Consider the following 15,973-nt stretch of genomic DNA (forward strand, 5'->3'; position numbering starts at 1 on the left):
TTCACTACGGTGTCGCTAATGGCATCGTACTTTACGGTGACGGGTCATAATCGCACCGAGCGCTATTCGATGGCGGTATTGCATTTCCGCCATCGTTTTTCGATTTCCGCCAGGGTCGTAATGAGGGCCACTGAGTCTATTCTGCCGAAGTGGATTTTATTACCTACAATCTTTTGCACCCATACAACTAAAGCCGAGCAAAAACTGTATTCACTGAACGTGGCTAGCTCACTGAGGTTCTATATAGAAAGGACAAAAGACTTGAGGGCCTCCAAGAGTCTTTTCAGTGCTTTTTATGGACGTACCAAGGGTCGATGCATCTCCAAACAGAGTCTGGCATGTTGGGTCTCCAGCTGCATTCCTCACTGCCACCAAATAAGAAACAACCTGCTACCGGCACAACAACAGCACACTCCACCAGAGCGAAAGCAGCTTCGGCAGCGTGCCAAGCAGGGGTATCTCTAAAAGACAAATGTTGTGCGGCCACATGGAGTACACTTCACACGTTCCCCGGCATTACAGCTTGGAAGAGGACAGCAGAAGGGGAATGGCAGTAGGACAGGCAGTGCTTCAGTGCCTATTTGCTTAAGGTAGGAGCAGTCTAATGATCTTTATATGTTCTCTCGTCACCCCGCCTTCCCGTTGCTGTTGTACTTGTTACGTGTACTGTACTAGGCTCATTTTCTCTAAAGGGAGTTCTTCGACAGTTATGAGTAGCTCTACAATAATAGACGGGTTATATGCTATATTATATATACATACATATATACTTACACACACACACACAACCGTATTGCTATCAGACACGTTCATACTACTTTAACTGCTTGGTATTCTATTCAAGCATGTGAATCTATGAAAGATCCAATGCTGGAAAAGTCTTACTTACCTGTAACTGTATTTCTCCAGCACTGGTATCTTTCATAGATTCACATGTGCGCGCCCTCCTCCCCTGGGGAGTGGCTGCTCCTTCTTCTCCAGTCATTCATCAACTGATAGCCTACACAGTTCAAAATCTGAAGGTGGCTGACTGGGGTGAAGCTTAAGCCCTGCCACCTAATTGGTTAGGGTCTAAAAGGACCAAAGGAGCTGAAGGGACCGCACAAGGGAGAGGCTACACAGGCACTATAGGGCTGGGTGTGTAGCATTTCCTGAAGGAAACGTTTTAATATAGTGTATAATTATTTAAATTACCGAGAATTCCCAGTCTGACGACGGGGAATATTAAAGCATGTGAATCTATGAAAGATACCAATGCTGGAGAAAAACAGTTACAGGTAAGTAACTAAGACTTTCCCATGTAGACTTTTGATTACTTAGACGTAGAGCGCCTCTACATCACTCGCTGATTCAGGGATGGTAGCTGCATTAACAGCCTTTGCAGCATCGATCACCCTCCACACAGGGTGCGGATTGCAAGAGTTAACCTTGAAGCAATAACTTTGGCTGACATATCTTTACAAAGTGGTTGGCCTTCGCACAGGACTAGTAGTTACATTCCATGCAAGTGTACTCTGCTCATGGATTCTCTTTCCCTCGCAGTATCCACAGACTGTTGATCTTTCAGTCCCTTACACACCACAGGAGCTTCTCATACCCTATCTGGGTGATTTTCGGTATGGTAAACCCTGACGTTGGACTTCAAATTGTGTGGGTTATGTCCATATTCAGGTTGCCTGTTGCCAGTTTTATAATACAGGCTTAGGAGTCCATCAGTTTGCGGTTCAGCACCATCTACAGTGTCGTACGCAATGAGATACTGGGTTACCTAAGGGTGTGCTTTTAGTCGTGTGGACCCACAGGCTTGTATCACTGGTGCCTTTATTTTAGGTGCTGCGTCAGCCACATCACATGAGCTGAAGAGATATTTTAAAAGGGATGGTCTAGTAAAAATTTTTATTTAAAAAATAGATAGGCAACATAAAAAAAAATACTAGCATTCTCCGTTTTAAAACTTCCTAAGTAAAATTTGGAGCTATTCAAGCTCAAAATTCGCAAAAGCAAGCACATGGGCGCATCCATTTTGTGAAATGGAGGCCCTCCTGTGCTGGCTTTTGCTTTTGCGGCACTAATGAAGGAAAAGCCAGCCAGCTGTAGTAAACAAAGGCTACCGCTGGGTGGCTTTCCCTTCATTAGTGCTGTAGGCGGAGGATGGGGACCGGAGACCAGAGCAGGAAAGCTGCAGCTGAATCTCGGTAAGTGCTATTTATTTTTTTTTAAAAAATAAGCACTAGCTGCGTTTTTTTTTCTAAGTTTGCCGGGCTGGAGACGCCTGGAAAATTTAGAAATAAAACCGCAGCTTTAAAAACGTTGTATTTATGTTTGCGGTCGCTTTTGAAGCGACCGCAAACATAAATACAACGTTATTGTGTTGGAAAACGCTGCGGTTTTTCTTTCCAAGTTTCTCAGGCTCCTCCGAGCCGGAGGAGCCTGAGAAACTTGGAAAGAAAACCGTAGCGTTTTCTAACACAGCCGCGTGTGTTTCTGCCTGCTGTGGCTATCACTTTGGGTTTCCGGTGCTCCCAGGGGAGCACCGGAGACCCAAAGTGAAAGCCACAGCAGGCAGAAACACACGCGGTTATGTTTACATGCCGCGTAGTGTTTCTACCTGCAGCTGATTTCCCATTTGGGGCTCTCGGGCTCCCCATGGGGAGCCCGAGAGACCCAAATGGGAAATGCTAAATGCTGCGTTGTCTGCCTAAATCTGCTTTCCCATTTGGGGCTCTCGGGCTCCCCGTGGGGAGCCCGAGAGCCCCAAATGGGAAAGCAGATTCAGGTAGAAACAACGCGGTTGTTTTCCGCAATGCCGCGTTGTTTCTGCCTGAATCTGCTTTACCATTTGGGGCTCTCGGGCTCCCCGTGGGGAGCCCAAGAGCCCCAAATGGGAAAGCAGATTCAGGTAGAAACAACGCGGTTGTTTTCCGCAATGCCGCGTTGTTTCTGCCTGAATCTGCTTTACCATTTGGGGCTCTCGGGCTCCCCGGGAGCCCGAGAGCCCCAAATGGTAAAGCAGATTCAGGCAGAAACAACGCGGTTGTGTTGGAAAACGCTGCGGTTTTTCTTTCCGAGTTTCTCAGGCTCCTCCGAGCCGGAGGAGCCTGAGAAACTTGGAAAGAAAAACTGCAGCGTTTTCCAACACAATGTTGTATTTATGTTTGCGGTCGCTTCAAAAGCGACCGCAAACATAAATACGTTTTTAAAGCTGCGGTTTTATTTCTAAGTTTTCCGGGCTTCTCCAGCCCGAAAAACTTAGAAAAAGAAACGCAGCTAGTGCTTATTTTTTAAAAAAAATAAATAGCACTTACCGAGATTCAGCTGCAGCTTTCCTGCTCTGGTCTCCGGTCCCCGTCCTCCGCCTACAGCACTAATGAAGGGAAAGCCACCCAGCGGTACCCTTTGTTTACTACAGCTGGCTGGCTTTTCCTTCATTAGTGCCGCAAAAGCAAAAGCCAGCACAGGAGGGCCTCCATTTCACAAAATGGATGCGCCCATGTGCTTGCTTTTGCGAATTTTGAGCTTGAATAGCTCAAAATTTTACATAGGAAGTTTTAAAACGGAGAATGCTAGTATTTTTTTTTATGTTGCCTATCTATTTGTTAAATAAAAATTTTTACTAGACCATCCCTTTAAAGCTCCCAAAGAATTCCCCCTTAAACTCTCTTGGCTAGCTCATGTTGAAACTCTGGAAGTCGAGATTAACCTGAGGGTTGAAAGGGCCTGTACGTGCAACGTGCAAATGTTACTGCTTTGTACTAGTCTTCATCACACAAGCTCAGTAGTGAAGTGAACTGTTCATGCTCTTCCTAAGCAAAAAGGTGAAGTAGCATTGAGAGTTTGGCCTTCAAATCGATTCCTCTTGTTACGTGGAAATAGCTGACGAGGTGTGCAAGCCATAACATACACTGTGGGTTCACTCATCAGAGGGACTCCTGCACCTGTTGCGAGATGGACATCTCCAGGCCAGTCTTTATTCAAACCTCGCTCTCTCTCTTGCATTGGCCAGGGGCTGGTGTGCTGAGACCCAGAGGCCCAGTATTGCCCAGCAACACTATGCCAAAATTAAATATATGCCAGTTTTCCTTTGCAATATTTCTGGTAGAAATAGGTAATTTCTCGTGGCTCTGTTCTAATTGTTGTGTGGTAGCATCGGGACTAAGACGTGGGAAGCCTTCTTTGCTGACTGGCTTCCCTCCTCATACTCCTGCTTGAGTGTGCAGGCAGCACAAGTTGTGATGTGACAACATCATGAACCATGCATGTGCTTGTGTATATGTGGCCCTTGCTCCAACGAATTCTGAGAGGGGCACAAATTGTGCAGCGTCTTGACACCCAACACTCTCCTTATCGCCTCCCAACCGTGCTTGTGGAAGGTCCATTAAGAGACTACCTTATTGCAATGACTTGCCCTTCCAACCCCTACATCCTTGTCCCAGGTCCCTACACAAATAGCATCCAAAAATCCATGCCCTTGGTCATTACCTTCCCAGCACGCTCTAGGTTTCAGTCCACAAGTTCCCTTGGGCAGGTGGGCTATTCCTACTGTGTCCGGGCAGCATTTTCCCAGCCACCCCACATGTAGATCACTGTCTCATAGCTCCTGTCTAAAGTATCCATCATCAGAGCACCATTCCAAGGACCAAACCTTAGCCCAGTTGCAATGATCACAGGCTTCTTACAGTCTTTGCACGAAGTCTCATCCTCACCACCTCAACAAGACCAGTGTCCTAGATCATCGCCTTCTCAGGCATGTCTCAGATATTAGTCTCACACCCATTATCACTGGATTCACACATCCCTGACCACAGGTCACCTGTTGCAACATCATATTCTCTCACTGGTTCTTCATGTTATACTCTTCACAGCACAAAACCTTTGGTCCTATCAGCACACATTCCCACACCTATACTTAGGCCTCTCACTGGACTCCCTACTAACGAGTCCAGGTCACTGGGCCCATCTCCATTACTGCCACAGCCCTTTTCTTTTCTCCCTGTCATTGGATTTCATGCAGCCCTATCCCAGGCCATCCTTCCCACCAGTAATCACATCATCATGCAGCTCTCGCCTACGCTACATGCAATTATAAATCCAAAGCCCCTGTCCTTACAGATGCATCACAGCTACACGTTCACCTCTAAATTATCGCTCACCTGGACGAGGAATCCATATTCCAAAGTTGGGATGTTCTTGCAGTGTCCGCTCACCTACAACAAGAGCAGAATATCATGAATCAAGTGCACCAAAAAAGAAATCCAGATGTGTCAAAACTTGTGATGAACGCAGTGGAGTTGGTATTAAATGCAGTTAAGTTTGCTGATCTGAAAACCCTTCTGCCCAATGCATTAATTCTTTAAATAGCCAAGTTTGAAGGAAGGGGGCGAGATACTAGATGAATAAAGCAGATCTGCTTGCACTTGTGACATTTCCTGAACCAGGAGTTGGGTGCAATTGAATCCCGTAGGGACTGTCATATGCTGGGTGACGTCTGGCTCTTAAGAAGAGAGGCATGAAAATCAGGTCTGGGTCATATTGGCCTTTGCAACTATTGACCAATCTGTAACCTCCCCTTCCCACAATGCTCTGGAACAGAATCGACACTTGAACAATTGCAGGATAACAGTGGATGGTAAATGGTGTCTATTTTCTATTTCCTTTTGGCTGCATTCAACAATTTGAACCTGCCCTGAAATGGCTATCATCCAAACTGTCAAACAAATCAGAAAACATACTCCATCCCCTTTTCTCCCCTCCTCCCTCATCAAACGTGGCATGCATCAAGGCTTTTCCCTAAGCCTCTTCAGCCTCTACTTTCGCTCACTAGCTGGCACAGTTCACTCCCCAGTGCTTACAAACTGTATGTACACAGATGACACCTGAATTGGACTCTTTGCCTACAAAAACACTGCCAGTTCAAGCCTCCTTTTGCTACCTGCCTGTGGTCTAACATGTGGATGTGTTCCCACTGGCTTTAGCTGAATTTCTGATAAATGGAGGTCCTACTTAACGAGTCAGACTTCGGCCGAGCTTCTTTGGACATCTTTTTCCATCCCATCTCAGACAAATCATATCACTGAAAGACAGTGGAATTTTACGAAACTAAGATCTCTCCATCATTGTCCAGAAGAGAGCAGCCGACACCTCATTCTCCTATCACCTGGAACTACTTCAATGCATTATTTCTTTTCTCACCTTTCTAGACAGAGCAAAAGTTCTAAATTCCCACATCTTTTGCATTCTTGACTACAGCAACAACCTCTAGGTGAGTCTCGAGCAGCGCCAGTTAGAGCATTGCCAGCATGTTCTGAATGCAGAAGTCAGATTCTTAATGCAAAGTGGAGCAGTCCTTGCATGCACGACTCTGCAGTCCTCAACGCCCTACACTGGCTATCAGTAAACAAAAAAATATACATCAATCAATATTATTTAGTGATGCAGTGGCAGCTCATGATTTTCTTTAATTGGGGGGCATATTCATTTCCCATAAATATGCATGAGCAAATGAGTGTAGCAAGGATGCCCGAACCAACCAAGCAGCGTTCTCCCCTTAGGACATTTTTAAAATAAAAGGTTAAAAAGGGGCATTTTAATAGCATGCTTTCCGTAAAAAATTGGGTAAAAAAACACACAGTTTACAATGTGTTTTGTAGGGTAATCCATGATAAAATCCAGTAGATGCCAAGTCCCCAATAGTGCAAAGGAGCATTGATTGGACAATTATCCAAAGCATTTCCATGCCGGTTTTTCCCACAATATATGGTAGTATTCTGCTAGTGTAAAAAACATTTTCATGTTGGCTGTGCACATACATGTCCATGCTGGCTGCACCAATGTATGCCAGTATTCCCATATGAAAACATACTCATCTTTGTTTTGCCCACAACACAGTAATGCTATATGAAAACATGTCCATGCTGGCTCTGCCCGAATATGCCACAATTCCCATGTAAGAAAATACTCCTGTTGCCTTTGCTAATAATACCAGTAAAAAGTTAATTATACTGTAAGATAACATCTCGAGACTGGCTACACCAGTGTAGGCCGGTATGGCCACATAAGAACACTCATCATGCTAGTTTTGTCCATAATGCCAGTAAAATAAAACCTTGCCACAGAAAGAAAACATGTACATGATGCCTGCATCGATAAGCCCATTCGCTACATAAGAAAACCCATCATGTTGGATTTTCCCATAATACAGTAAAAATGTTGGGAAACATGTGCTTGCTGCCTGCAGAACAACAATGAACCCCCCCCCAAAGAGGAGCACTCATCATCATGTTGAATTTGCTCATAATATCAGTACAAATATTATGTCCACTGTGAGAAATCATGTTTACACTGCCTGCAGCAATTAATCCCCCAAATAAGAACCCTCAGCATCATGTAGACCTTGACCATCATACATGCTATTCCCACAGAAAATATCATGTACATGCTGCCCGCACCAATGACCCCCGCAGCCTCACCTGCATAAGGGCACAAATCATGTTGGCTTCTGTAAGGAGGGCATTGTATCAAACAGTAAGACAGTCACAATTGATCACAGTTCAAGGGTGTTTATTGCACTACAATTGGGTTTGAAAAACGCCTACCTAATCCTAAATCTAAAGATGGGAGCAAGCTACGACCATCAAATAATAATAACGCAGTCCTAGTCTAGTCTGTCAAAATAAAAGAGCCTATACTAATAAACCTATAGCCAATCCTTACTTCTAAATACAAATAGAGTGGGAAACAATATTATGCAAAAGAAAAGTGTTCAAGAAATGATATGTCAGTATATTCAAGCCGTTGGTTTCCCTTTCCCCTGTTTTCAGCACGGGACAAGGCGGCACACTCGAGCTTAGCACACTTTCTAGCTTCTCTAGCATGAGGACGCAGTTCAAAACTTCAACATCAGGGCTTTCTGTGCCAAAGTCTCTTTGCCATTCAAAGTCTCTTATTTCGGAGGGCGGGATGCAACACGACAAAACATTAAAGTTACTTTCTTCTAAAGATTTTCACTTATACACCTGGTTGGGTGATTTATTGTTCACCCCGGGTCCCCCTCTCCCAGCCTCAGACCCACTTTAACACAAAACCTTCAATTGGTCTCCCTCTGCCAGGCTCAGACCAAATTCATGTACTTTTCCAAACTTTTTTCTACTTCATCAAAATGGAAGACTTTCGACGGTGCACAGGATTTTGATTGACCCGTCGCAGTATCACTTTGATTCACATTTATTCGCTCTCTCTCAATCGGTCTCCCTCTGTCGGGCTTGGACCAAATGTATCTACTTTTGTCACTTCTCAGCTGGATACCTTACAAAGACCTTCCATTGAGCACCCATGCGGTGCCGGACCACTCTGTCATAGGTATTGTACCTTGCTTTAAAGTTCAATCACTCATGAGCAGTTCAACTTCACTTGCGTCTTTTATCACACACGTTTTAACAATGTTTGTTCCAGCACTCACCATACAATGTTGCTGCTTGCAACCTTGGCTTTAACACAGACCGGTCTTGTATCAGTCTCCCCAACACACTGGCTGTGTTGACTTCACTGAAGCTGCTTTGTTCTTGGCGCCAAGGACAGTACCACGGCGGCTGGTGATTCTCCCTGCCTTGATCATTGACACGGGAGGGCCCTGGGTATCTCTGACACACAATGCAGGATTCTTCAGCCTGGTTTCCTGGTCTTATGCTTTCTATTCTCGAGGTCTCTGGAAAGGGACAGTTCCTTGGTGAAAAAGGTCAAGGAATTTCCCTCCATTCTATCCCCTTCGGTTTTGCCGTCTTTCCTCTCTTGCTCAGGAGCTGTCTCGAAACTGCTGTTTCATCGTGTGCTTTGCCTCACTCAGAGTGTGCTCTCGTGCTCCACCTTTTATCCATGTGGGGAAGTGTAATGGAAGTCAGGTGTCTGTGATGGTCAGTAATACCTGACCTCGCCTGACCATTGTATTGGGACACGTCAGGTATACTGCTCGGGCATTAGTCTGTTTTCTCTCATAGCGGTCTGTCAGTGAGAAAGTGTTTGTGTTGTAAAGGCCGGGTGGTAGAATTCCTAAATATCCTACCTGGTAGGATGGAGTAAAGGTGATACAAGGAGGGGGATACCGTGTCTCACCATCCGGTGTCCTGCTCCCACTCCTCGAAGACCCCTCACCCAGGTGATCCTCCTGCACTAGTTCACCCCGAGGAACTGGATCCAAAAGCGATGGGCGTGTCCTGGCCACCTGGATGACAGATCCCCGTGACTAGTGGGTGAGACACCTTCTGGTTTCTCACATTTCCAAAAATTCCAGTAAAAAAATGCCATGTCAATGTCAGAAAACATGTCTGTAGTAGCTACACCAATGTAGGCCAGTATGGGATATAACACCAGTATGTTAATAACATTCATCAAGTTGACTATGTCAGTATAATAACAGTAAGAAAAATCATTACACTGTCAGACAAAAAGTGCATTCTGCCTGCACCAATGAGCCCCCGTCAGATGCCTGCATACACATTCATGCAAAAACCTATACAACTTGCATACAATCACATTCACAAGCCAGCCACATAACATGCACACTAGCTCATTCACGGTGCACCCTGTGACAGTGCTCAATGAGTCATAAGATTAAAACAAACAGGTTTAAAGTTTTATTCTTAAAAGATGTACACAAAGGAGACAACTAGTGGGCGCAGAAGCGAACGGTCGCCTGAACCTCGGCTCCCGCCTCAACGGGGACGACAGAGATAATCCCGGTCCAAAACCCGACAAAAAATATAGAACTGAAGTGCTGACACACAGGAGCACCTGGAGATACCACAAACGTTTGGCGAGGGAGAGAAATTACTGAGAAATCACAGAGAGAAAAGAAAGAAGAGCCCCTCCCCCACTGAGCTCCGAACACTGCGGCTGAGAGACTCAGCACCAAAATGATAAAGAAGGCCCGGAGCAGCAAAGAGCCTCGCTGAAGACCCAGATCCGACTTAAGCAGGCTTCCCTCACAGAAACGCCAGCTTCCAAGGACGCATCCTCGGCAGACCCAACTGAACCTGAACGCCCGCAAAGAGTGAGTGGAGAGGAGGCAGGCTGCACAACGTGGGGTCCGGATTAAGGAGGAAGATGGCAGGAGAGAACCCACTGCTGTGCGGCTCCACCCCCACGGCCCGTTCCGATCCCTGACAAGAACGGCAAGAACTGTGATGTGTCCCGAAACGGAGGCCCGGCACAGGGACCCTGCGAGAAGGAATATAACCCCAGGGAAGAACAGTCCGGAGGAGTTGCGTAGGATCGTGAAGGCGGGCAGCCGGATAGACGGCACACCAAAATCAAAGACACACACCCTGGCTGGACTCAACAGCACCCTGCCACAAGGTCAGCTAAAAACCCTGTTGTGATCCGCCTCTAAAAAGACAATTGCTCCACTGTGGGGCAGCGAGCGCACGAAGACGTGCAGCCAGCTCCCTCAACTGAACTGAGCTCGCTCACAGGGGAATACTGAAAAAAATGAGTCAGGTTGCACTGAGCAAGCTGCGGAGTAAGGAAACAGGACCCGAACGGGCACCCGACAGCCCCCAGCGGTTCCGCCCGCGCTCATCAGTGACCCCGCCATGAGTAGGAATGAGATCCGGACCACCAACATAAAGGCTGCACCACGGAATGACAGAGGAAGAAGGGGGAGACGGTTGCAGCACAGACAGGAGCAAAGGTGAAAGCTGTTTCCCCTCCTCCCCCTGCAAAGTATGAAGGACTGTCCGCGAGGGGGAAAACCATAGCTCCTGCGTGACCTTAGTGGGGGCCAGCTCTTACCCCGGCCCATATGGCACAGTGAAGCCCACAGAAGGCACGGGGCAAGGGCGTATTCATACAAAGGTGAGAGATAGCGTCAAATAAATGAAAAGAAACGGCTGCCAGCCAGTCCCGCACCAAATTGCTGAGAATTGGAGAAAGACCCACGTAAGTGAATGGCCCCGAGAGGAGCCCTTCCAAAGAGCTCCAAGCAGTCCGATAACCAGGGAGGAAGATAGGTCACAGACCCGTGTACAAGAGACACTTGGTAAGTCTTACAAGGGATACCCTCCAGGCGCCTCCAGTTATAAAAGAGTGTGCAGAACCTTTGTGGGGTGGGGCCAAATCCACCAAAACAAAACGAGACAGGAACAATCCTGGAATACAGAATAGAGGTGCTAGGGGAAGCCCCCGATGCTGCCGCCGCAAGCCCTCAGAGGGGGCGGAAGAAAAGTAGCAAGGCCCTCACCTACAAGAAGCCTAGACAGACTCTAACAGTATAGAAGAGAGAAGACCTCAGAAACAAAGACCACCAAGATGAGTAGTGCATCCACAAAGAAGACATTGCAGGGATTATGGCAGAAATCCGAGCCCTACGGTCGGACATTCAGACATCCATCTCGGAAATAAGAGGAAAAGTGGAACACATCATAGGTAAAGTGGAGAACTTAGAGCACAATCAGGTTAACATGGGCCTAATAGAGATTAAGTTAAATGCAAGAATGACAGACCTAGAATTGAGAGAGGAAGAACTCATGCTCAAAATGAATGATATGGAAAATAGAGAAAGAAGGTCTAACGTAAGAATACTGGGCTTAGAAGAGAAAGATGGAGAAACACCAGCCCACGTCGAGAGAAAGGTCCAGGAAATAATAAACCAATTATTTGCAGCTGAAGGTTTCAAAAATGTGCACATCGAAGGGGCCCAGAGAGCAGGACGAGCATTTGCAGAAGGACCTCGCTCAATAGTAGTGAAGTTTCTTAGTTACAAAGAGAAATCGGAGATCCTCCTCAAAGCCAAGCAGGCACAAGACCTTGACTTTCACGACTCCAAGATCAAGATATTTCAAGACTTATCAAACTTCACACTGGGCAGAAGGAGAGCATTCAGGCCACTCACAGCATGGCTGACAGAGAAAGCTATCTGATATAGTTGGGCGTACCCCTTTGACTTAACCTTTGAATTCAAAGGAGAGGAATATAGAATCATCACTCCTGAGGAAGCTAGACAAGTGCTTAAACAGATCTAATTGAGGACAGAGCCCCCACCAGACCCAGTGGGGCTCAAGAACCCAAGGTTCAAACGACAGAGGGACCCCCCCAATGGCGAAAGAAAACCAAGGCAGGGAGGAAATACCCCAAACTGAGTCCAGCGTCACCCACAAAACCGCCATGATAAGCTAATAGGGGGGCCGGGGATGACAAGCACCAGGAACACACACAAGTAGCAAGGACCGGGATTAATAAAGGAACTCCCCCATGAGAGACGAGTTTCAAACCTAGTGGCCCTCAATTCTAGGTGAGCGTCCATAGCCCAAGGGCCTAGGACACGCATAATGGCCGTGGTCCAGTTAGTGGGTTTAGTTTCGTTATCAGTTCAAGGGGCGCCTGGGGGAGAGGGAATCACAGACGGGTACTGGAAAGCAAGAGTCATTGGGAACAAGCTATCACTTAAAAGAAAGGGGCAAATAGGGACGGAACTTGCGAAGCAAATGGGACCCGCCATCTTGATGGCAGTGCTAAATAAAACAGGGCCAGGGAAAGCAACCCTGCGGATGATGGCCACACTCAATGTTAAGGGGCTTAATTCACCTACTAAGAGAACCCTAGTGACAAGGGAATTTGATGGAGCTGACCTAGACATGCTTTTTATCCAAGAAACTAGGCTCAAAGCAGGGGAAGAGAAACCACTGAGAGGAAAAGGGATTGTTCAAACATACTGGGCCTCATCAGACTATAAGAAATGGGGACTAAGAGAATCAGACTCGCAAGCCCAGTGGTACAGGCGTTAATGGGAGGCAGGCTCCGGGTGGTTCGGGGAGAATGGGACAACACACAAATCACCTTTGCGGGGGTGTACACACCCAATCAAGGACAAGGGGCGTTTAACGAGAGGGCCCTCTCCACAATAACAGCAAATAGCAAAGGTCCCATATTGATTGGGGGAGACATTAACACGTGTGCAGACCCCCAGATGGACAGACAAACTACAAGGGTACTGACCTGGGACACCTCGAGGGAGGAAGGGAGCAAATTCCGGACCACCCTCGCTGATGCGGGCCTGGTGGATGTCTGGAGGACAGCCAACCCAGGAAAGAAGTGATACACTTTTAGATCTAGTGTCCATGAAACGTTCACCAGAATTGATTATTTGTTGGTCAATAGAGACACCAGCTCCAGAATTAGGCATAGTGATATTCACCCCATAGGCTGGTCAGACCACGACATGGTCACAGCAATGCTGGATGTGGAAGGGCTTAACCGGCGAGATGCCAAATGGTGTTGCAATAAATTCTTGTGGAAGGATAAACTCTACTCGCGAGAACTTGAAAAGGCAATACAAGAATACTTACAGATTAATGACAATGGAGAGGTGGGAATTACAATAGTCTGGGAAGCCGGAAAAGCAGTCTGGAGGGGTAACCTGATGAGGCAAGGAGCCAAGCGAAAGAGAGAAAGGAAGTTGCAGGAAGAGAAGCTGGGAAAATAAATCTCAACTCTGGAAGGCAAAATGCATACCCTGGAGTCTTACTGAAGCGAACATCTAAAGACTCTTAAACAGAAAAGGGAAGAGCTGAAAGCACTGGGAAAGGGGGACGTTCTTAGGAAATTAACTCTATTAAAACAGAAATTTTATGAAAAGTGCAATAAGGCCGACAAAATGCTAGCCACAAGACTAAGAGCCCAAAGAGCAGAGAGATGGGTGGAAAAGATAAAAACAGAGGATGGTGGCTGGGCACGATCACCAAAGGACATAGCCAACCAATTTGCCAGCTACTACACAAGCTTGTACATCCCAGAGGGAGACAAGGCAAAGAGGGAGATGGAGGAATACATCGAGAGGGCAGGACTAACCCATCTAACTAGCTCTGAGCAATTACTCATGGACTCCTCCATATCCTCAGACGAAGTGAAAGCGGAAATAAGAAGGCTCCCACCCGGAGGAACCCCCAGAGAGGATGGTACACCATGGGCTTCTACGGGCACTTTGCCGAGACCGTCTTCCCACAGCTCCCCCATCCTTCTCTGTGGCACAAGTTTTGGTAATCCCCAAGGCAGAAAAAGATCCCATATCTTGCAAATCCTACCGTCCGATTTCTGTACTAAATACGGATGCCAAGGTTTACGCGAGATTCCTGGCCACTCGCATGGAAGACCTAATGCCTCGTCTGATCCACCCAGACCAGGTGGGTTTCATAAAAGGAAGACAAGGTGCAGACGCTATGCAGAAGACTTCAGATGTCATGGAACACTCCAAAGGAATGGACAGAGACTATGCTCTCCTTAGTATGGACTTGGATAAGGTGTTCGACCGGGTCGATAGGGGGTTTCTCTGGGCCATGCTGAGAAATATGGGCTTCGGTGAACGATTCATAAGGGGGATACAAGCAATCTACAAAAATCCAAAGGGCAGAGTGGCTGTAAATAGCAATCTTTCAGAAGAATTTGTCATAACCAGGGGAACCAGACAGGGGTGCCCCTCTCCCCTCTCCTCTCTGCCCTGTCCATCGAGCCCCTTGGCAATGGAATCAGAAAAGACTGTGCAATAAAGGGGAATGCGGTTGGTGACACAGAGTACAAACTGGCTATGTTTGCCGACGACATACTACTCTATCTAACGGACTCCAACACAGCAATACTAATAGTGTTACGAACTATAAACGAATTTGGGAAATGGACAGGATTGAAAATCAACGTGGAAAAGTCCACGCTCTTCCCATACAAGTCACCAACTCAACCAGACATGGTAGACACGATCACAGGTGTAATAACCACCACACACCAGCACTTAAAGTACCTTGGGATCAAAATGACAAAAAAAACAGTAGACCTATACTAAGCAAATCTCCCCCGCTGCTACTTGAAATAACAAAAGACCTCAAAAGATGGAGCAAACTCACAATGTAGTGGCTGGGCCGCCTAAACGCCATTAAAATGTAGTACTGCCCAAAATTCAGTACTAATATCAGATGCTCTCAATTGCCATCCACCAAAATCACTTCGCAGAAATAAAGGCCATGTTTGTAAAATTTCTATGGCAGAGGAAAAAAACAGTGCATCGCCTACAGCACCCTTATCCAACCAAAGGAGGAGGGAGGGACAGGGCTCCCGGACCCTTATACATACTTTCGAGCGACCCAATTTCACACAATGGGCCACACCCGAGAGGAGACATGCAGAAGCAATGGGTGGCTATCGAGAACAATCTACTACGACCGGTGACGTTCGGAGAAAGGCTGTGGGCCCCCAAAAATGCATTCCCCACCAGCGAAATCAACCACTTTGCACTGGGTCCACTCCTGAAAATATGGTGGAGTAAAGGAGAAATGAAAGGTCTCACAACATGGCCTTCCTCCATGAGCTGTGTGTGCCCCCCCCCCCATCAGGAACGAAATCCAAGAACCAAACTGCTATCAAAAATGGTATGAAGCAGGCCTGGAAAGAGTGGGTCAAATCATAAAGCCCAACAGATGCCTATCTATTCAAGACTTGGAAGCAGGCCTACAAATTCGCTCACTGGGGGTGTTTATGTTCCTGCAACTGAAAGGTGTACTCTTGACACCAAAATGGAAGGAGAAACTCCAGAGGAACCTCACTCTCTTTGAGAAAATAATGAGCGAAACCTGCTCAACCAGGGGCTTCATCAAAGTTCTAGTGAAAGTTTACATGAGATACGCTTCTTCTCAGATTAAGAACCTCATTACAACTGGTGGTAGCCATGCCGTTAAAAACAGCACGGATGCCGCCGGAGTTGCATTTTTTCCGGCACCTGTGAATGGGCAAGATCCGGGTCATGCCGAGTTAGGCGGACCCATACTTGCCCATTTTCGGGTGCCGGAATCAAGGGCCTCCTCATCCCCATTCTGCCCAAATGGGCTGAATGGGGATGGGGATGGGGACGTCGGATGCACCGGTACAACTCTGCATGTGCCGGTGCATCCGACGTGCTCTGCTTGCGGGTGCCGTTACACCTGCCAGGAAAAATCTGGTG

General features: G+C 46.9%; 1 protein-coding gene across 4 annotated transcripts in view; it reads right to left on the reverse strand.

The window, feature by feature from the left end:
- Positions 1 to 15,973, reverse strand: part of PARP6 (poly(ADP-ribose) polymerase family member 6) — a 628,157-nt gene that overhangs the window by 326,912 nt on the left and 285,272 nt on the right. For all 4 annotated transcript variants that reach the window (XM_069624646.1, XM_069624644.1, XM_069624645.1 and 1 more), the window contains exon 10: positions 5,151 to 5,204. In XM_069624646.1, the coding sequence (XP_069480747.1) occupies positions 5,151 to 5,204 (54 nt within the window). The remainder of the gene's footprint in view (positions 1 to 5,150; positions 5,205 to 15,973) is intronic.

Source organism: Ambystoma mexicanum, chromosome 11, assembly GCF_040938575.1.
Source record: "Ambystoma mexicanum isolate Mex_15411 chromosome 11, UKY_AmexF1_1, whole genome shotgun sequence".
Taxonomy (NCBI): Eukaryota; Metazoa; Chordata; class Amphibia; order Caudata; family Ambystomatidae; genus Ambystoma; species Ambystoma mexicanum.